General features: G+C 51.7%; 7 protein-coding genes across 7 annotated transcripts; 6 read left to right on the top strand and 1 right to left on the bottom strand.

The window, feature by feature from the left end:
- Window positions 1-2,082: 2,082 nt before the first annotated feature.
- Window positions 2,083-4,084, top strand: N7533_006024 (MFS transporter; the record flags this gene model as incomplete). The annotated part of the gene is made up of 3 exons (XM_057102674.1): window positions 2,083-2,179; window positions 2,298-3,183; window positions 3,283-4,084. The coding sequence occupies 3 exons, from the start codon at window positions 2,083-2,085 to the stop codon at window positions 4,082-4,084; spliced, it is 1,785 nt and encodes a 594-aa protein (XP_056962304.1).
- Window positions 4,085-5,874: 1,790 nt separating this feature from the next.
- On the top strand, window positions 5,875-9,095 carry N7533_006023 (Zn(II)2Cys6 transcription factor; the record flags this gene model as incomplete). The annotated part of the gene is made up of 3 exons (XM_057102673.1): window positions 5,875-6,622; window positions 6,688-8,061; window positions 8,122-9,095. 3 exons carry the CDS (start codon window positions 5,875-5,877, stop codon window positions 9,093-9,095), a joined length of 3,096 nt encoding a protein of 1,031 aa, XP_056962303.1.
- Window positions 9,096-9,579: 484 nt separating this feature from the next.
- Window positions 9,580-10,287, top strand: N7533_006022 (uncharacterized protein; the record flags this gene model as incomplete). Its single annotated transcript, XM_057102672.1, has 1 exon — window positions 9,580-10,287. One exon carries the CDS (start codon window positions 9,580-9,582, stop codon window positions 10,285-10,287), a length of 708 nt encoding a protein of 235 aa, XP_056962302.1.
- A 26-nt stretch (window positions 10,288-10,313) lies between these two features.
- Window positions 10,314-13,347, top strand: N7533_006021 (uncharacterized protein; the record flags this gene model as incomplete). Its single annotated transcript, XM_057102671.1, has 5 exons — window positions 10,314-10,410; window positions 10,471-10,908; window positions 10,997-12,374; window positions 12,440-13,250; window positions 13,303-13,347. 5 exons carry the CDS (start codon window positions 10,314-10,316, stop codon window positions 13,345-13,347), a joined length of 2,769 nt encoding a protein of 922 aa, XP_056962301.1.
- A 691-nt stretch (window positions 13,348-14,038) lies between these two features.
- adB (adenylosuccinate synthase ADE12) lies at window positions 14,039-15,609 on the top strand (the record flags this gene model as incomplete). Its single annotated transcript, XM_057102670.1, has 4 exons — window positions 14,039-14,078; window positions 14,166-14,234; window positions 14,318-14,769; window positions 14,899-15,609. The coding sequence occupies 4 exons, from the start codon at window positions 14,039-14,041 to the stop codon at window positions 15,607-15,609; spliced, it is 1,272 nt and encodes a 423-aa protein (XP_056962300.1).
- A 724-nt stretch (window positions 15,610-16,333) lies between these two features.
- On the bottom strand, window positions 16,334-18,508 carry helA (putative DEAD box RNA helicase HelA; the record flags this gene model as incomplete). The annotated part of the gene is made up of 2 exons (XM_057102669.1): window positions 16,334-18,056; window positions 18,135-18,508. The coding sequence occupies 2 exons, from the start codon at window positions 18,506-18,508 to the stop codon at window positions 16,334-16,336; spliced, it is 2,097 nt and encodes a 698-aa protein (XP_056962299.1).
- Window positions 18,509-19,169: 661 nt separating this feature from the next.
- N7533_006018 (NAD(P)/FAD-dependent oxidoreductase) lies at window positions 19,170-20,324 on the top strand (the record flags this gene model as incomplete). Its single annotated transcript, XM_057102668.1, has 1 exon — window positions 19,170-20,324. The coding sequence occupies one exon, from the start codon at window positions 19,170-19,172 to the stop codon at window positions 20,322-20,324; it is 1,155 nt and encodes a 384-aa protein (XP_056962298.1).
- Window positions 20,325-20,895: the final 571 nt, after the last annotated feature.

Here is a 20,895-nt window from a genome sequence, read left to right as displayed (position 1 = left end):
AAGGTAAAAAGCCAGGCGATCATCCTTGCCTTAGTCCAGACACCGTTTAGCGTGCTTGTTGAGTGGTCCCCTCCAAGGCTCCCCCTTTAGCGGCACTAAAGACTCGCCTCTTGCTGTTCCCCGGGGCCCGGGGCTCAGGACAGTGGGTCGGTTGATCCATCCATCATCCATAACACTAAAGAGTAGATACATGTACATGTACTGTAAATTGATTAGGATCTGGGGTGAAAAAGCGGATCTGTCGAATCAGTTCAGGGGAAAAGGGGGCCGGAGGTAAGTAGTAAAATGGCACACGAAAAATTCAAAAAATAGTTGAACTAAAAACTTTGGTCTCCCTTGTCCCATCTGATCTGATTCTGATTGATCGAGGAATGGAATCGTCGGACAATCGGGTTCTATCCCAGAATCCCTTTCCCGGAAGTCTTACCATTGGCCCCCGACTCTCGATGACGCCCTTTTCTATTTCCCCCCCTGGCTTCCGTACCTCACGTCGATTCTCCTTGTTGGCTCCACCTATCTTTTTTTTTTCTGATTTTTTTCTGTTTATTATTTATTTCAATTTCTCTTTTTTCTCAAGATCTTTCCCATCCTTGCCTCCAGGGTGTTTCTTCCGCTTGGCCCTTCCGCTATCCCCCCCCAATCCTTCTTGGGATTTTCTCAAATATATTTTTTTTAATCTTTTTCTTTTTTTAAAAGGAAGAGCAAGAAGAGGGGGTAAAGTGGTCAAGTTTTGAGTATTTTATTAATTTTTTTGGTTTTCTGTTTACCTTGACAGACGGTCCTCTTCTGTTTGCTGAGTGGTCAGATCCCCCAGTCGGATGGCCCCGATCTGCTCTGCCCTTCGTAGTTTGAATTACACAGACTCTTTTATTTTATTTTTCTTTCTTTTCTTTTAAGGTGTGGGAGAGTAATAGAAAAACTAAATTCAATTAAAATAGTCTCCCTCCACACCCCTCTCTCACTCACCACACACTCTGTCTCTCTTCCCCCAAAATCAAATTGAGCCAAATTTTAAATAAAATTCAAATAAAACGGGAATTAAAAAATAATAATAAATAATTTACGACCCACTTCCCTATGTCTCTATTCCTGATTTAACATAACATGTTTGCTGCTCTATGCATCCTGCGCCTTTCTGTACAGCTGTAACCAAAATTCTCAAATTCTGAACGGTCGACGTTTTAGTCTCTTTTGGCGCCTGATCACATCGGCTGTCTATAGATGGAGCTATCCACTGTCGATACCCGCGCATTAATATAATAACTCCCCTTTCCCCTCGTCCTCATGGAATGACTCCCTTTTGCTCATCATCATCCTCTCTCAACCTTTTGGAAACCTCAGACCCTTTCTCTCTCTTCATACACATACCCCCTTCCTCAGGATTCTTTATAGATCCCTTCCTCATTCCTCCTACCGCCCTTTGCCATCCACTTCGACTTACCTCTCGCGCTCCCCCTTCTACCAATCTCTTGATTTGCGCTATCTGTCGATCCTACGATATTCTGGAGCATCAAGATTCAAAGTTTCCCGGAATTCTTTTCGCCTTGGTTCCTGAGCACTAAACTTTGTCCTCGCTCTCGCTCGCACTTCCTCCTGAAGATCCAAAAAAAAGACTTCCGGAACTTTTCTACTCCCTTGCAGTTTGTCTCATAGTCTTCTGCCATCTTCTGCGACCCGAGGATCACCTACCCTACCTTATCGGACTTGCGATAGAATTTCCAACCGCAGGGGGAGCAATGCTGAAGCCCTAAAAACAAATCAGTCCACGCTCCTTGCTCCGATCCGAAGTTCAGCCTTTCACACCAATTACATTCTCTCCCTTCCGACCCTGACGCATTAACCTGGGGTAGTCAGTCTTAAGGAGACAGGCCCAAAAATCAAAAGGACCTATTTGGTACTTTTTTTCCCTGCCCTTTTTTATTTTTGGGATTGTCAACTACGTATCTCCGGAGTGAAGTGGGGTCCTTACTACGCCTCTTTACTTTTTCTGGGACCACAGCTTCTGACAGCTCTCTTTTTTCCCCTCGACTACTTTTTTCTCCCCCCTATTGTCGTGATTTGCTTTCTTCATTTTCGATCACAATGTTTAAACGGCCAGCTTGTCTACAGGGCCGGCGACAACGCCATGGATCCGGTGAAGATTGGTCCAAATTTCCCATTCGACAATTATTCGTGTTAGGTAAGTGACAGTACTTTTGCTTGCATTGCGAACTATGTGGCTGTCCCGTGAATATGGGACAATGTCGAACAGCATGATGGCCACTCGACAATTGAGAACAGGTGCTGACAAGATGTAGCATTGGTCCGAATTTGTGAACCTATTGCTTTCATGTCCATTTTCCCATATGTTTATCACATGGTGGAATCATTCCATGTGACAGACAACGACCAGAAAATTGCACTCTACGCCGGAATGATCACCTCTTCTTTCACCTTCGCCGAATTCTCCGCTGGCATGTTTTGGGGTCGAATGAGCGACCGCATCGGCCGGAAGCCTGTGCTCATCATGGGGTTGGTAGGAACTGCCATCAGCATGGTAGCCTTTGGATTTGCGCCCAACCTGGCGACGGCGATGATTGCGCGCGCTCTGGGGGGTCTGCTGAATGGTAATATCGGTGTACTTCAGACGACTGTGGCTGAGATCGTCACGGTCAAGGAACATCAGCCTCGAGCCTATTCTATCATGCCCTTTGTTTGGTGTATCGGTTCGATCGTTGGGCCGGCTATGGGCGGTGCCCTGGCCCAGCCTTGCGAGAATTATCCGTGGCTCTTTGCGCGAGATACCTTCTTTGACCAATTTCCATTCCTGCTGCCCAATCTGGTTTGCATCATCGTTCTGATCTGCGGCATTGTCGTCGGTACCCTGTTTCTGGAAGAGACCCACCCAGAGAAGAAGCACCGCCGTGACCCTGGCGTGGAGTTGGGCCACTGGCTCATCAACCAATGCTGGGGTTCGCGTGTGCAACTCCCCGAGGATTCCGACGTGGTCGAAGAGACCAAGTACTTTGTCTACGGTGATATGCCGCCCGAGTACGAAAGTGCCGAATCATCGCCTTGCCTGCGCCCCGTGAAGGACGCCTCAACAACCTCCGAGTGTGACCTCGAGGGTCAGAAATTCCCCGCTCCCAAAGCGTTCACCCGACAAGTCATCATCACCATCGTTGCTTACGGCATTCTGGCATAGTGAGTTGGCCCTTTCTTACCCCTCCACCCCCTTGGCGTGGGTTGCATTTCGATCCGCCGATTTCCATGATGCTGACAACCTTGTTTCTTTTTCTGCAGCCACAGCGTCTCTTTCGATCAGCTGATGCCAGTCTTTCTGAGCACACCCAAATCCGACGACCGCGTTGTTCTGCCCTTTGAGTTCACTGGTGGTCTCGGGCTTCCCACCAAGACCATTGGTCTGATGTTGGCTGTGCAGGGTGTCTACTCCATGATTGCCCAACTGTGGTTATTCCCATTCGTTGTCAAGCACTTTGGCACTGTGCGCACGTTCCGTTTTGTGCTGCTTATCTGGCCACCACTTTATTTGGCCGTGCCCTATCTTATTCTCCTACCGGCTAAATTGCAGATGCCAGCCGTCTACGTCGCCCTGATCAGCAAGATCACCTTCCATGTCATCACTTTCCCCGCCATCAACATCATCCTTGCAAATGCCGCCCCCACATCCAAGGTCCTGGGTTCTATCAACGGTGCTGCGGCTTCCACTGCTAGCCTCAGTCGTGCCTTTGGTCCGACAATAACCGGTCTTCTGCACTCCAAGGGGCTTGAGAGCGGCCACTCCGTGCTGGCATGGTGGGCCTGCGGTCTCGTCTGCTTGATTGGTGCATTCCAGAGCTTCTGGATGGAGGAATCTTCAGAGCCTGAGCGGTTCAGCGACCAGCCTGAAGTGAGTGAGGCGGAGATGAAGCGAGAAGCCCTCTCGGAGCCTTTCACTCCGCGCACATCTATCTCCACGATCTCGGAAGAGGAGCAGCGATTGCTTTCTCTACGTTCCAGCATTGACCACGACTACGACGTTTCAAACCTGAACTTGACCATGCCTACTTCCGATGAGGATTTGACGTCAGTTCCTCGCATTTGATCTAAACCCTCTCGTCATATGCCTTCCGGCATCGAAGAAAAACAGAAACTGAGCGATCCGCCTTGCTCATTGCTTTTCTTTCTCCTTTCCTTCTCCCTTTTTTCCCCTTCAATTTCTACATCGGTCTTCTGGAAAGACTCCACCATTGCCAGCGCTGCTGCCTGCTGCCCTACTATAGGCACTTTCTTCATTCCTCTCTCCATCTCCAGCCATGATACCTGATTCCCCTTGACCTCATGATTTCTATTTCTATTTTCATGTTCCCTTTTTTTTTTCTTTTTCCTTTTTTCTTTTTTTCTTTTTTTTCCTCTCTGCTTTCTTTCCTCATTTGAAGAGCAGGACACGGCGCAACTGTCATAGAAGGGATGCATCTGCGAAAAAAAAAGTCTCGAATTCGGATCTCGTTCTTCTCTTTATCTATATTGTGTTATGTTTTGTCATTGTCATTTTCTTGAACCTTGGAGCATTGAAACGGGATATATTATGATGATACTCATGCATCTGGGAGGCTACCTGTGTTTTTCGTTTTTGCATTATGTTTTTCATTGCTCTTCTTTTTGTTCAAGTTTTTTTATTCTGTTTTTCACATAATCTGGTAGCTCTATCCAGGCACCACTGAATCTTTCAAGATACCTAGATTTCACAGTCACAGACTTGATCAATTTCAACGGCCCGACTTTACCACTCGGGCCTGTTCACTTACATTCTTCTTTTTCTCTTCATGGTATAGAGGCCCCCACAACGGACATTTAAATAGGAGTAAGCACTGTAGGTCCGAGTCTTTTGGCAGGACTGCAAGCCAAGGATCTCCACTCGTAGTATTATACCACCTTCCGTGCAGAACGGCAATCAGGCCATGCACATCATAAATAGTTGTCACCGCACCATTGTCTCGGGTTGAGAACTTGAACCTAGAAAAGTTCCGACCTTCCCCCGGCCTCCAAGGCTTCCACTTCACTCACCTTATTACCCTTGGAAATCCCACACCCTCTTCTCCCCCTCATCCCACCAGCTGTCAGTGTCAGTTCTCCGCGGCTCCACCAATGGCAGGACATATATCCCGGGGAGATCCACTTGACACCTCGACTCCGGCGCCAACTACTGCGTCGCACGGCAATGGCTAGTTAATGGCTAGTCTTCAGGGCCAATTGCTAACCAAAGGATCAATGCTGACTAGTCACTAATTATCGCTGTGACCTTCCCCCCCAATCCCAATGACCCCATCTTTCAGCAAAGAGAAATCTGGGGTACCGAGATGCCGAGCAAAGATGGAACTTCTCCATGCCCTCGGGAAACTTAATATCCGGAGAGTCTCTGGATGGGCCACCCACAGCTGACCCGAATCTCCACCAGAACCCTATCCGATGCTACTCTCTCCTCGTGCATCGCCTTGTCGTCCATCTAGGACCGGTCCATTTGTTCTTCTAGGTGTCGCGACATTCGAGTCTTATATGTGAGAACTGCCAGAGACCCGCCCCTAAACTGAACTGCCGGCTTTTCCTAGCTCAACCACTTGTCGGAGGATATTCACCCTCCGTCGCGTACACCTGCGCCGCGGAGAGAGCTTGTTCGCCGCAATCAAGTTGAGAAGTGCGGGCCGCCTCCTTTTCTCTCGTGCTGGATCGCAAGAACCGTGTCCCTGCTCCGCGACAACTTTGCTACACCTCACCGGTCTATCATGAACGCTGATTCGGCCCGGGGTGTCCTACCGCTGTTCCCGACCGCTATCTCCGCAGAACTCCACCAAGAGATGATCGCAAGTCTGCGACCCTCACCACTCGTTTCTCAAAATGCCTAACCTTCCCTCCCCGCCATCACCCCTCTCTTCCTCGGGGAAGAAGAGACCACACCCCTCCAACGATACATCGCCCACTCAATCGGACCCCGCGACGTCGCATGTCCCCTCCACCTCGGCTGCCGGGCCCTCCACATCGCCGGCGCATTCAACTGCCACCGTTGCCTCGAGTGCATCCTCTTCCTCATTTCGAAACGTGTCCGCCTGTAATCGCTGTCGACTACGCAAGAACCGCTGTGACCAGCGCCTCCCACGATGCCAATCCTGTGAAAAGGCCGGTGTCCGCTGCGTCGGATATGACCCTATTACCAAGCGAGAGATACCACGTAGTTACGTGTATTTCCTAGAAACCCGAGTCGCCTACCTAGAGAAACAGCTGGCGGAGCATCAGATAGAATTCAAGAAAGCCGTTGCTTTTGACGAAGAGGAGGCAGTCAAAACGGAAACCGAACCCGACGTTGCGCAACCCTCATCCACTCTTGACGGAAACGCCATTGATATCTCAGAAAAGACACAATGGAAGAATCCAGCGCTGAAGGAGGAGAATGACCGATCCGAGCAGAGGGCGGATGTGGAACAGACTGCAGAAGGTGCTCGCGATCCCGCCAACGAAGACAATTGGCGCCTGCACAACTTGGTATCAAATATCGGCATGGTTTCGGTGCAAGGCACATCGGATCCTCGATATCTTGGCTCAACTTCCGGTATATCATTTGCTCGAGTTGTGTTTGCTGCAGTGAGAAGTTCGCTGCCAGGCAACATACCCGAGCGTGCTTCGATCCGGACAAGTGACCGTCTCCCCAAACAGCCGCCGGTGGCCCTGGAGGCACCATGCGTGATTCTTTCTTCGGTCTCCAGACAAAGCCGATGATGAAGCGTGCATCCTTCCCTGACCGCGAGCTAGCCGAGCGACTCATCGATCTCTATTTCGAACACGCCAACCCCCAAATGCCCATTCTCCATCGCCCGGAATTCATGGAACTTTTAGATCGAACATATCAGCTGGAAGAGAAAAACCGATCCCCACGCGCTCTTTATATCCTCAACATCGTGTTTGCTATCGGTGCTGGGATCATCTTTGACGATAAGCCCCAGAGTTCAGATGAGGAGAGCCGCGCTGGCCGTGACCGAGCCTCGTCCACAACCAAGCGACCAAGGTTGTCCAGTCATCAATACCAGCCAGAGGAGTATCATGCCTCGGCGATTGTGCATTTGGAATCTTTCCTGGGTTCCTCATCTAGTGAGGGCTTTGGTGGGTTGGAAGAACTTCAAGCGGTGCTTTTGTTGGCCAGCTTTGCGCTACTACGACCTGTTGCGCCGGGTTTGTGGTACATTGTGGGTGTTGCTATGCGCCTAGCAGTTGATTTGGGCCTCCACTATGAAGATGGCGTTGGTCTTGATATCGGATCGAAAGACGGTAACCCTATTCAACCCCGCATAGATGCGCGTGAGCGTGGTCGACGCGAATGGGTTCGTGACCTGCGACGTCGCCTTTGGTGGTGTGTATACAGCTTTGACCGTCTCGTTGCCACTTGCGTCGGACGGCCATTTGGTATTAGCGACCAGGCTATCAGCACCGAGTTCCCATCCATGATGGATGACAAGTTTATCACCAAGTCTGGACTGCTGTCACCACCCGAGGGAGCCCCGACTTATAAGCATGTTGCCTTCCATTACTTCAAGCTGCGTCTTCTTCAATCCGAGATCCACGATGTTCTTCAATACCAGCAAGCCCGTGCTGTGCGACGACGTGCCCCAGATAGCATGGTCATCTTGCCCCACGCTGAACTTACCTCGCCGTTCCTCCAAGGATTTGATTCATTCCGCTCGTGGCGTCATGATGTACACCGTCGCCTGGTGGAATGGCACGAGACCGCCCCAACTCGTGCGGATACGGGTGTTCGATTCTCTATCGAACTTTTGGAATTGAATTATTGGCAAGGCATTATTCTGCTATATCAGCAGAGCTTGACGGTACCCGCAGAGCTAGCTAGCGAGTTGACTCCAGCCGACGATGTCTCCAGTCCATCCTTCTCAAATCCTGATGAGGGTGATGAAGAAGACCATGTCTACCTGAATGTTGCCGAAGCTGGCCAGAAAGTGATTCGAATCTATCGTCAGCTCCACCGTGTGCGTTTGGTGAATTATACATATCTTGCTACTCACCATATTTTCATGGCTGGTAAGAAACCACTGCTTGCTCTGCGACCAACTTGACTGAGTACTGACCTCCATGTTCTAGGAATCTCCTTCTTATATGCTATCTGGCATTCGCCTCTTGTTCGAAGCCGACTCACTCTCGATGAAGTCGATTTTACTGTCCTTGCAGCAACCTCTGTTCTGGGTGATTTAATGCACAAATGTCCGCCTGCTGAGAATTGCCGTGATGCTTTCGAGCGGATGAGCAAAGCCACAGTCCAGATGTGTCTCTCTACGACTGGCTTTGGGTCTCAGGTTGACATGTCCCGTGTGCAGACATCGTCTCACGCAAGCAGCTCATTGTATCACGGCCGAACGCGCCAGCAGATGGGTCAACGACAGCAACCGGGCCAGGGTCAGCCTCGCCGACCGACCCAAACTCGCGCATCGCGACCAGTTCCCAAGTTCGATATGAACTTGGCAGACCTATTCAGTGACAACCCACCACCTCTGGCCGATCGATCAAGGATCGAGAACAGGCCCGGAGGACCTCCTTATGCTGTCCGACCAGATGCCCCAGAGACTCTACCTCCGGGCTTCGCAGCAACAGATCGCACAGGTCGTCCGTTCGCGCAGCGCACTCCCTCGATGGATTACTACATGAAATACGAAAACGCCACTTCTCCCCAAGCCCCTCAACCTCAATTCTACTATGGTAACTCGCCACCGCAGAGCGGTTCTCCTGGCAGTGTTGCCGCCCATTCTGCCAATGGCCCTCACGGCGTTCCACCTGCCGACCATCCGGAGAACCAGGCTGGAATCAGTCTCGACTTCTTAGACTTTAGCTCTGGGGATCCCGATCATCCCGCGAATATGGAAACAGATGCGAATGCAGATTATCACCTCGCTAATATGCCTCCACTCGGTCCCAACCTGGGACAGAACGTGGGCATTGATCTGGGCTTTGGCATGGCTATGGACTTCCAGCATGATTGGAGTGAAAATCCCAATTATGATCTTCTTGAAGGGTATTTCTTCGGAGGCTCTGGACCTGGCGCATCCGGCGGCGATGCATAAGGTGTTGACCTCTCTCTCTCCCCTCGTTATTCTTCTTGCTCCTCCCCATCCTCTTCTTCTTTACTTTCCTTTAATTCTTAAATGTTCTATGTATCTCCTTTTTGCATCATCCCCCGTCTCTCCTTCACGCCCTCTCCCTCCACACGATTTTGCTGGTTTTTCGCCATCTACTATCCCCACCTCTACCTCACCTCTACCACCGCTACTTGCTTTATTAGGGATTGCATTGCCAGAGAGGATTAACAGGAAAAGGACCGGTTCCGCGAGTCCGGGGGTTATGGCCGTTTTGGATTTGTTTTCTTTTTCTTTCTGATATTGGTTTTGATCTATTTTGGATTTTGCAATGTGTCTTGAGTTTTGAGATACCATATATTCCTTATATACTATCTATATATATATCTATAAATATAAACATACAAAGATGAAATATCTTGGACATAGTATACTACTAGTACTATTACTATTATCCAGCTCTGTAAGGAGAATGTACTGGAAGTCCTGGCAGGCCCAGACCGGCCAAGTCGAATCGGGCAGCAAACCCGCGCCAAAACAAACACAGCCGCTTTTTTCCTCCTTAAACAACACATCCCCAGAGGCTGAGGCACTAACACTTTATTTGTCGCATCTCGTTGGCTACTTTACCCCAGTGCGCTTGGACCTTAACAGCCTGACTTCGACCTCATCAGGTGCCCAGTGCCCTGTGCTCACCCTCCGACTGCCTAGCCCATCTCACGATCTCCCCGATCTACGATTCTGCCCGCCCTCGAACTTTCCTGCCCTCTTCCCCTCCACACCCCTCGAGAAACTTCTCCCTGTGTCGATTCAACCTCCACGACGCGTACCATGCCCATTCGCCGTGATCGCAAGCACCGAATCCCCCGCCTCCACTAGTTCGTGCCAGGTTCGCTCAGCCCTGTCGGAGCGGGCCCTGCAGGCAACCGACTCCCACCGAAAGCACCCTCAACCCATTCATTCGTCGGTTTTCCAGAGAATATCTCGCTGCTCCGTCTTGGGGCCGCTCTCATTCGTTTCGCCCCAATACATTCGCTTTGGCTTGCACCCAGAAGTAACGCGCATTGACCGAGTTGGCGAACATCGACTTTTTCTTCCTGTTTCCCCCGGACATGCGCGTGAGCACCGAGTTGGTACACGACGTCTTATGATGACCTTTGGATACGGCTTGGAACTCTAGTATCGCCGCATTAAACCGGGAACAACATGGCCAAAGCCGACGTGCGAAAGGACTATTATGCAGACCTGGGGCTCGCCCCCAGTGCGGAAGGAGATGATATCAAAAAGCAGTTCAGGAAGCTAGGTGGGTAAACAAGGGAACTCCAAGAAAATACATCCACATTCGTGCTAACAGAACGTTCAGCGCTCAAATACCACCCTGACAAGAACCCCGGGAAGGAGGCAGAGTTCAATGCCAAATTCCAAGCCATCAAAACCGCTCACGATCTTCTGAGTGACCCTCATCAACGTCTTAAGTACGATACAGACCGATTGCGCGCTGGTTATGGAAAGGTCTCCGGGCCTCCAAAGACAAATACCTCGCGGAGAGCACAGCCTCAGCCAACTGCCTTCAGACCTACTCCTCCACGGCCTCAATACAACACGTCACATTTTACGAAACCACCTCCCGCGTCAAATGGACCGTCCGCAGGCGCCAAACGGTACGAAGCACATGCCCGCGCGGGGCCACAATCATGGCACAAGCCACAGGATGAGGGTCAGACGAGAGCAGATGCCTTCAAAGGTTTCTCAGGAATGAGGGGCGCCGCTGGCTGGCGAGGATTCGACCCGAATACGGGAGGTTCAAACGCCGGGGGAACACCAAGGCAGCAGAATCAGCCCTTTGGCAAAACACGACCTCAATCCGCCTATGAGCGTTTCCAAGAAAGTTACCGAACGCAGAATCCTTCCTCGACCCCCCCATTCACCCAAGAAGAGGAACGGATATGCCCCTGGGGCCTCCGGAGATGACGAGCCCATGGCCCGAAATACCTCAGCGTATACCAGCTCCAGCCGGCCAAGCAGCATGTACTTCGATTCTCCTCCACGAGCGCCCACGGCAAAGAAACCAGTGGCTCCCGATCTACCACCGTTCCAACCAGAATATGAACGTGCCAGTAGCCGCTACGCGACGGCAGGTGGCGAGAAGACATTCTTTACAAGCTCCGGGCTTGGACGTTCGTCAACTGTACGCACTCCATCCGGAGGCTACCGAACCTCCAGTGCACGCACAAACCCACCCAGCCCAACACCGAGTCAACACGGGCGTCACCGTAGTGTCAGCCCGAAGAGCGGGCGCAATCGGGCATATTCAGTCTCCGAAACTTCCAGCGACCTAGACGATGACGAAGAGGATATTCCCGAACCTCAGCCCAAACCGAAGGCCGTACCCAAGAGTCGAATGCGCCATCGTCAGAAGTTCCCTGATCTCTACGGCAATGAGTCGAGCTCCAGCACTGGTGAGGACCCTCGTGCCCGACAAGGCCAAAAATACTTCAGGCTGTCGCCGTCTCCGGAAGGATTCCGGAAATACCGAAGAAACTCAGGATACCAGGATGGAAATGCTGACTTATACCGTGACAAAGGACATAATTCCGACAGTGCAGCTTTCCCTAAGAACCAGCAAGGACTATTCAGTAACCCTGCTTCACGGTATGATGCTCTTCTTCCCCACTCTCTAAGGAAGTCAAACTTACCATTCTCCCCAATTCACAGCCCCGATTCAGTCCAAAGCAAGCCAACCTCCCAGCCAACTTTTGGACGGGACAGTCCCAGCAATTTGCACAAGAAGTTTTCTGAGGAGGACTGGAGAGAACATATAGACAAGTTCGATTTTCTTGGTGCCCATGCTACGAGCAAAGACGCATTCCGGTCATCACCTAAGAGCAGTGCGGACAGGGAGAAAACAGCAAAGCTGTACCGTGACTTTAAGTCATGGAAGGCAGAAAACTTTTCACATCCCAAATTTGCAAACATGTCAATAAATGACCCGACGCAAACCCCAGAAGCAAATCCATCACGTACCTCGCCTGGCTCGCAAAGCCAGAGCAGGGCAACAAATTCCACTGGCTCATTTGCACCCACGACAGGGACTGGGCCTCAACCACAGCCCCAACCGCAACAGGCGCCGACACCATTTGCACAAGCGAAGTTCTCAGCCGATGAGTGGAGCGAACAGCTACAGAATCTATCTTGGAATGTATCGGATGCTCACAAATCCCGACAAGGAAACACTCCACCTTTGCGGAGCCCCAAGAAGCCAGCCAGGTCGGGCAACAAAAAAAGCGACCCCCAGCCGGCAAAAGTGACGACCGAGGCTGAAGAAAACAAAGAGACAATCAATGGTGGTACTCCCTTGGGGTCAACACAACTCCCCGAGCCGAGGTCGAGCCTGAGGCCATGGATCTTGATGATGAAGTGCCCCCAATTCATCCAACTGCATCATCCGCCTCGGGGCATGGTTCTGCTAGTGGGTCGGCAAACGCAAGCTATCCGGATCTAAATGGAAACGCCACAGGAAATGCTTCAACGGCATCGAAGGAAACCGCAATACCTCACACAGTAAATGGCGCGTCCAAGGCAGAGACTCGCACGCCTCTGTTCAATCTGGATAATCTCCGCAACACGGCGCCATTTACTAGCACCAACAGCGGTGGTATCGAAAACCTGGAAGATGTTTTTGCCACCTTGCCATTCGAGTCAAAAGCAAGACAGCAGACAACCACGAAAGAAGACATTCGGCCTCGAACTCTCGATTTGCCCAACCCGCCAAAGCGACCCCGTGCACCTGAGCTCATCCCCCTTCAACCGGGCTCGCAACAACTCGTGCTCTCTCGCGATAAATGGAATTATTACGTGTCTACTATGGGCAGCTATATGCACGACTGGAATATTTTCAGTCGACGCATGCTGCTGCATTTCAATACCCGACAAGATGCCATTGAAACAGGTCTCGCTCCGGGCTGGATAAGTGCCGTGGGCGACACAGCACGTCTGCGAATGAATGGTGCGGATGGAGATGCAACCCCGGAAAAGAGCCGCAGTCATACGGAAATTGACGAGGCGGATATCGATGACCTGGTCCCGGATCGTCGAACTGGTGGGTACAGTGCGTACCTGCGAGGCATTGAAGAGGATGTCCAGGTACGAAAGCACTGGGATGTGGCTTGTGAGATGCACCGCGAGTGTATCATAGATCTGGGGCGACTTCGGGAGTGGATTCGCAGAGGAGGAAAAGTGATTTGAATGAGTTGTCTGGAATTTCTACGATGAATGAGGCGTGTTGGGCGTTACTCGCCACTGTTTTTTGCATGTTAGGTTAGGCTTTGGTGTCTTTTTTGGTGAATACCCTGGATATGATTCGCATTTGATAGATATTAGCCTCAGGTCCATTAATTCTGCATGCCTTGAGGTTGCATGTATACATTGAGATTGCACTGTCTTTATGTGTTGCCCCAGAATGTAGTTCTTCGTAGTAGTTCATAGTTCTTAATATGAGGCCTGAGGCAGACATACTTCATGTAACAGAAATACCGTAAAATACCAAGATTGTGCCGGGAAAAATACGATCATGAGTCACGTTTGGAGTCACCGCGGGGACTCCAAGTATGTAAATCCATCGGGGTGCCCTTTTCTTCCGTAGAGTGTAATTTTTGAACCTTTTGAAGTTTCCGGTATGATTTAATAATTCCCTACCTCTAATTCTCCCATTATGTCCCAATGGGTGACCCCAATTGTACACCGAGGGAGAAGTTTGAACCACTGACCCGCGCCAGAATACTTTGCCCCGCCATCCCGAAGCCGGACGTACTTCTCTTCTTTTCCAATTCCCCGCCACTAACACAATTGATTGCAATTGATCCTCCAATCCACGCATATCCAAGCATCGCGATTGGCACACATTTGGAATCGGCATATACACAACCGCAACCATGGTCTCTATTGTTTTAGGAAGTCAATGGGGTGATGAGGGTGAGTCCGCGGAGTCGCCCGCAGAGGCAGAAGGAAAGAGAATTGAGTCAAGTTGAAATGCTGATGCCGGATTTTCGATTCGTACAGGGAAGGGAAAGATCACCGATATGCTGTCGCAGCAGGCGACTCTCTGCTGTCGTGCTGCTGGTGGTCACAGTAAGTTTTAACTCATGATCCTGGTCCAAATGGGAACTTGAACGAACTTGAACGAATGCTCAATTCAATCCTACTCTTCCTAGATGCCGGCCACACCATCGTCCACGACAACGTCACCTATGACTTCCACATTCTGCCCTCAGGCCTGGTCTCCCCTTCATGTATCAACCTGATCGGCGCCGGCACCGTCGTCCACGTCCCCAGCTTCTTCAAGGAACTCGCTCAGATCGAGACCAAGGGTCTGACCTCCGCTAGCAAGCGCATCTTCATCTCTGACCGCGCGCACGTCTGCTTCGATCTCCACTCTGTTGTCGATGGTCTGGAGGAGGCTGGTCTCGGTGGCCGTAAGGTCGGCACCACTGGTAAGGGTATCGGTCCCTGCTACAGTGACAAGGCTGCACGTCGTGGTGTGCGCGTCGGCGAGATTCTGGACGAGGTGACCTTCGAGCGTAAATTGCGCACGCTTGACACTTCGTACCGCGCTCGCTTCGGTGATATCTCTTACGATGTCGAGGATGAGATTGCCCGTTTCAAGGTACGTTCATGGGGAGAATTAGAATCTGAGACTTTGTGGGGGGAAGGGAAATACCCCGGCCTGGGGTTGATCGGATTTGGTCTGGGGTGCATGCGGATTAGAATCGGCTCTCTGACCAAATATGTATAGGAATACCGCACCAAGCTCCAGCCCTACATCGTCGACCAACTCGAGTTCCTGCAGAAGCACAAGGACTCCCCCAACACCCTCGTCGAAGGCGCCAACGCCCTCATGCTGGACCTCGACCACGGCACATACCCCTTCGTCACCTCCTCTTCCACCGGCCTGGGCGGTGCCGTGCAAGCCCTTGCCCTCAACCCGGCCAGCATCAAGAACGTCATCGGTGTGCTGAAGGCCTACACCACCCGCGTCGGATCCGGACCATTCCCCAGCGAACAGCTGAATGAGGACGGCGACAAGCTGCAGAAGATTGGCCGCGAGTTCGGCGTGACAACAGGTCGTCGTCGTCGCTGTGGCTGGCTCGACCTTGTCCTCGCCCGCTACTCCCACGCCATCAACCATTACACCGCGCTCAACCTCACCAAGCTCGATGTCCTGGACGACTTTGACGAGATCAAGGTTGGTGTCGCTTACATCCTTCCCGACGGAACCCGCACTACCTTCACCTTCCCCGCCGACCCCAACGTCGTCGACAAGATCCAGGTCGAGTACGCTACCCTCCCTGGCTGGAAATCCAACACCATGGGCGTCACCCGCTACGAGGACCTGCCTCCCAATGCGCAGGCCTACATCGAGTTCATCGAGCGTGAGATCGGCAATGTCCCCGTCAAGTGGATCGGTACCGGTCCTAATCGTGAGCACATGATTGCCCGCGCGTAGATTTGAATGAAGAAAATGCGCGGATAGGTGTTATTTCCCTTGCCATCCCTCCCTCTATCCCCTCGTCCCCCTCCTTCCTATCCCCCTATCCGAGGTTGATTTATTGTAAGTGTCTTCCTTTTGGGTAGATTTCTCTGTTTTTCCGTCTCTGGTATATGGTTACTGCAAAATACTGGGATATGTTATTGAATTATACACGGTTTTCCTCTTTACATCCTGCTTGCGGTGTTACTTATTCCCCAAGGGACATATATGCTAGATATTTTCTTCCAGTTGGTTGTTGTCCTCTTGGGTAGGACTGTTCGACACGAGGTAGGTGGAGTTATTTAGTCCTAAGGTTGTAAAATAGGTATATTTAGACAGTGACTAGATAGTACAAACTACTAGTATTAATTGCCACTGGCAGTGTTCAAGTTTTTGCTAAGATTGAGAGTAAGAATGGTATTATCATGCTGCAATGTAGTTTGAATTCTAAATGGTAAGAGGAATGATTTGCTAGATGGTATCCTGTGTATAGTACAATTTTTGAAATTACATGAGGGTTCCCAATGAACCTGGAGCAATATAACACATGAGGTGAGAAGTAAAGCGGAAGAATCAAGACAGCGGGCATATTGTACAAGGACTCAAGCCAAAAGACATAGAAACGCCGACCGAATGCGAAGATGGCAAGGTAACTCTATCGATTGCCCTGCTTCACGGATTGGAAAATTCGTGTCACAGATCAAAAGTCGTCATCAAAGGTGGTCCGACGGGTTGGTTTGAACTCGCGGGATTGACCGCCAGATCCACCATCCGCCTCGACGAAGTTGTTGAACGAGCGGCGGGGCGGGCGGTCGTTGAAACCACCTGACCGGCGACCACGATCTGAGCCACGGTCTGAGTTGCGGTTGAAACCACGGTCTGAGTTGCGGCCGAAGCCACGGGCGAAGTCACGACCAGAGTCACGGCCGGAGTCACGACCAAAGCCGCCGCGGTTGGAATCACGACCGAAACCGCGGGGACGTCGGTCGTCGTCGAAGTTACGGCGAGGTCCCTCAACGCGCAAGTCGCGAACACGGCTGATGCCGAGGTTTTGGGCGACACGAGCGCTGATAGCGGGAGGCTCGGGCAGGCAGTATCCGTGGACAGCATTGCGGTTCATCGCCGCGACGCAGGCACGGCGGTCTCCGTGTGTCGGAATGAGGGTGCCGAACTGGGACTTCCAGGCGGTCTCACGAGTGGCAGGGGGCAACATGGCCATGGCCCTCGTGGTCTGGGCAAGGGAGCTATCAGGCTCACCTGACAGGCCCTCGGCCATGTCGTAGGCGGCAACGGGGAACGAAGTGCGGTCCTCCTCAATGGGAATACCGTTAAGGAGCTTGTAATAATGCTGGCGCTCACCCTCGGTGAGGAAAATCCAGCCTTCACCGGTCTTGTTCGCACGAGCGGTACGACCGAGACGGTGGACGTAGGTCACTCTATCACGGGGGACACCGACCTGGAGGACGTGGGTTACCTCCGGGAAGTCCATGCCACGGGCAGTCACATCCGAAGAAAAGAGGATAGCCTCAGTTGCCTTTCGGAAGGTGTTGGCGGCATTAGTGCGCCCGGCCTGGGTGAGCCGGGAATGAATCTCAATCATGGCCATACGGCCCAGAGGACGGCTGCGGTCCTCGGGGGAGACACGAAGCTCATCGAAGACATTGGCATAGAGTGAGACCTCGCTTGTGGCATTGGCGTAGATTATGGCCTTGAATGGACGCAGGCTGGGGTCCTCACTTTGGCGAGCCTTGTACTCCTTGGCAAGCTCGAGGATAGTGGGCAGGACATTTTCATATCCTTGCATGAACACGGCCTTCTGAGGCACCCGCATGTGGGTAGGTGCCTCATCCTCACGAATGGTCTTGACAAACTTGTAGTCCGGCTTCATAGTTCGGTCCACCATTTTCATCACCTCACGGGGAACGGTTGCCGAGAGCATGAGTGTCTGACGGTCCACCTTGTATGGGTCAGGGAAAAGGTCCTGGAGTTCTCTAATCTCCTGTGCAAATCCGTCATCAAGCAGACGATCAGCCTCGTCGAGAATCAAAGTGTTCAGCCCGGGAGCCGCAACGCCACTCCTGGGATCGGAGAAGATATCCTTGAGGCGACCAGGGGTTCCAACGAGAAGGTGGCAACCCTCGCGCTGCATCTTCCTCAATCCAAAAGACTTTTGTGTACCACCAACAGCAGTCTGCACAATGAGACCGGTGTTGGCTGCAACCTTCATCGCCTCAGCAGCGATTTGCTCGGCCAATTCGCGGGTGGGCGAGATGATGAGGGCGCGAATATCGGCGCAGCTGGCTCCGGTACGGCCACGGCCAGTTTTGCGAGTCTGAACGAATGTGGGATCGTTGAGGATGTTCTGCATAGTTGGGATGAGGAAGGCAAGCGTCTTGCCAGTTCCGGTCTTTGCCTGGGCCAAACTGAACCAAAAGAAAAAAGTTAGCGGCTGGTTTGGGAGAGGATAGAAGGGGCCATCGAAAGGCAAAAGAATAACTTACACATCGACACCTTGAAGCATTTGGTTGATGGTTTGACTCTGAACATCGGTCATGGTCTTCAGACCCATGCGGTTGGGGGCAGTGATGTTTCGGATCAGCGAAGGGCTGATGAGGCCTGACGTTTGCAGATCGGCAAACTCTGTGATGATTTCTTGTTGCGAAGTCTCCTTGACCTCACTCTCAGCCTCAGCAGCAGCAGCAGCAGTGGCCTCGCGCAAGGCCGGGAAAGTTTGGAAAGACCGGGTCAGGCCAGGGGAAAGAGTCGACGACGGCTGCCATTTGAACAATTGAGGTGTCCAGCGGACATGTGTGGAGCGCGGCACCACTGCACGTAGTGCGTGGGCAGTACTGAAACGACGCACGGCACCAAACATGATTTATGAATTGGTGAAATGGAAGGGTGTTGTGGCGATGTCGCGGATGGTTTTCTCGCGCGCGATGAAAACTTTCTAGAATCACGTGTCCTTATCGATAGAGCCTGCAATCCTACCAATCAGAGGACAGGCAGATCCAATATGGTTTAACATGGTGGATCCAAGGTAAATATGGGATCCTATGGGATGGACAGGGAGAGTGGAGGTGTCTAGCGATTCAGATGCCATTAGGTATTGCCCAGGTGAACAGTGAAAAACAATACATATTCTCAGCTGATGCCACGATTGATCGCTGGTATATAGTATGGAGTGTACTCTACTACACCCGGTGAGTAAGCGGAACTCGGGTCACGGATCACGAGACTGCCGACCGCCCATCTAGTAAGCAGCATTGTGTGGCGCCAGGATTGATAAGCCAGGCACATTTAACGTGTAGTGGCTGACAAACAAAGCAAACCTTTACTTCTCACAGCCTCTTCTGCGGGCTCTGCTTTTGGTAAAAGATGGACCGGGTGTGACTAAATTATGCACTGGCAGATACTAGTGATGAAGGGGGCTGGTAACTGGTGACTGGGTCCAGTACAAATACTCCTGGTCCCGCCTTGATAGCTTACATTCTCCGCAGTCTTCAATCACAGATTTCTCCACCAACAACTCCGCCATGGCTCCCACCACTGTTGCCATTGTTGGCGCCTCCTACGCAGGTCTCCATGTAGCCCACTCTCTGCTTGCTGTCCCCGATGTCAAGGTCGTGCTCATCAACCCATCCACCGTTTTCTACTGGAACATCGCCGCCCCTCGCATCGTCGCCAAGGCAAAGGCCTTCTCACCCGATCAGTATCTGCTTCCCATCGCCAATGCATTCGCCAAGTACCCCGCCGAGTCATTCGAATTCATTGCCGGATCCGCCACTGCTATCGATGCCACTGCCAAGAACGTCTCGGTGACCCCCAATGATGGTGATGCCAGAACCGTGTCCTATGACTACCTTGTCATTGCGTCTGGCAGTACGACAGCGTCATCCAACGGCTCCATCACCGGCTCATCAATTCCATTCAAGCCCACCAACCACGACGATCTGAAAGAAATCATCGCCGCATCTCAACAACAGATCTCTGGTGCTAAGGAGATCGTCATCGGCGGTGCAGGCCCCATTGGTATCGAAGTCGCCGGCGAGATTGCAGATGCAGTCAAGCAGAGCGGCAACAAGGTGTCCATCACCTTAGTCTCGGCGACTGACCGGGTTCTCTCCATGCTGAAGCCGTCTGCCAGTTCCACCGCCGAAAAAATGCTCAAGAAGTTGAACGTCAAGGTGATCAACTCTACCCGAGTAAGTGGAGTCGAAGCTTCAGGCGAGGCTGCCTCCAAGTCCTGGACCGTTTCTCTGAGCAACGGCGAGAAGATCAATGCCGATCTTTACATCCCCACCACAGGCGCTCTGCCCAACAATAGCTTCGTCCCCGAGCAGTTCCTGGATCAGGATGGCTGGGTCAAGGTCGACAAGGAGCTGCGCGTCCTTTCCGCTGAGAAGATTTACGCCGCTGGTGATATCACCAACAACTCTATGCGTCTGAGCTTCAAGACATTGGAGCAGGCCAAAATCGCGGCCAACAACCTGAAAGCTGACATTGCCGGCAAGGGCGAGCGCCAGTCTTATAACCAGGGTGACAGTGTCATGATGGTCGTCCCGGTGGGCGAGAGCGGCGGTACCGGACAGGTGTTCGGCATCGTCCCTTTCAGCTTTATGGTCAAGATGATCAAGGGTCGGGATTACTTCATCTCGAAGGCAGCAGGTGCTGTGGATGGAACAGCTTAAGAGGGAGGGATAGAGGAAGACCCTGGAGACGTATGTAATTATGAGGGGGCGACTTAATTCTTTGATACCTCGAGCCCGTCTGATTCCATGAACTGGACGATAGATAGAATGACTAATCGATATACCACGCTAAATAATCAAATCTATGAATTTATATCCATCTTGTGTTCATTGTATGCAATTACTCGTATACTAATTATAGTAGTTGTACCCATGTCAGTTGTACATCATAATATGCATGAATTGACGGATCCAAAGACCGTGCCAATGTGCCAATGAACATGGCTCAGCGAGTTCAGAAGTTTCGGCATTTCATTCCCCAGCCAATCCAAAGCCGAGCCCAGATTAAGTGCTGAGGGGTCAGATTCGATCGAGAATGCTCAGATCGTCTTTGCACTGTTGCCCCTCCCCCGCGACCGGCCGCATGCGGTAACCGGCTCCGTGCTGAGAAATCAGTCAGGGTTCTTGATTATTCATTAGGTGACTTTGGTGCATTGGTCGTTGTCTTTGCCGACGGTGATCGTACCCAGAATGGCTATCTTCCGTCGGCCTGCTTCTTCTTTAATTCATC

The sequence above is a fragment of the Penicillium manginii genome (assembly GCF_028828005.1).
Source record: "Penicillium manginii strain IBT 31320 chromosome Unknown utg000004l:1.0-7231830.0:1.0-7236170.0, whole genome shotgun sequence".
NCBI lineage: Eukaryota > Fungi > Ascomycota > Eurotiomycetes > Eurotiales > Aspergillaceae > Penicillium > Penicillium manginii.
The sequence above is the reverse complement of the archived record's forward strand: the minus strand, read 5'-3'. Positions and strand labels throughout refer to the sequence as shown.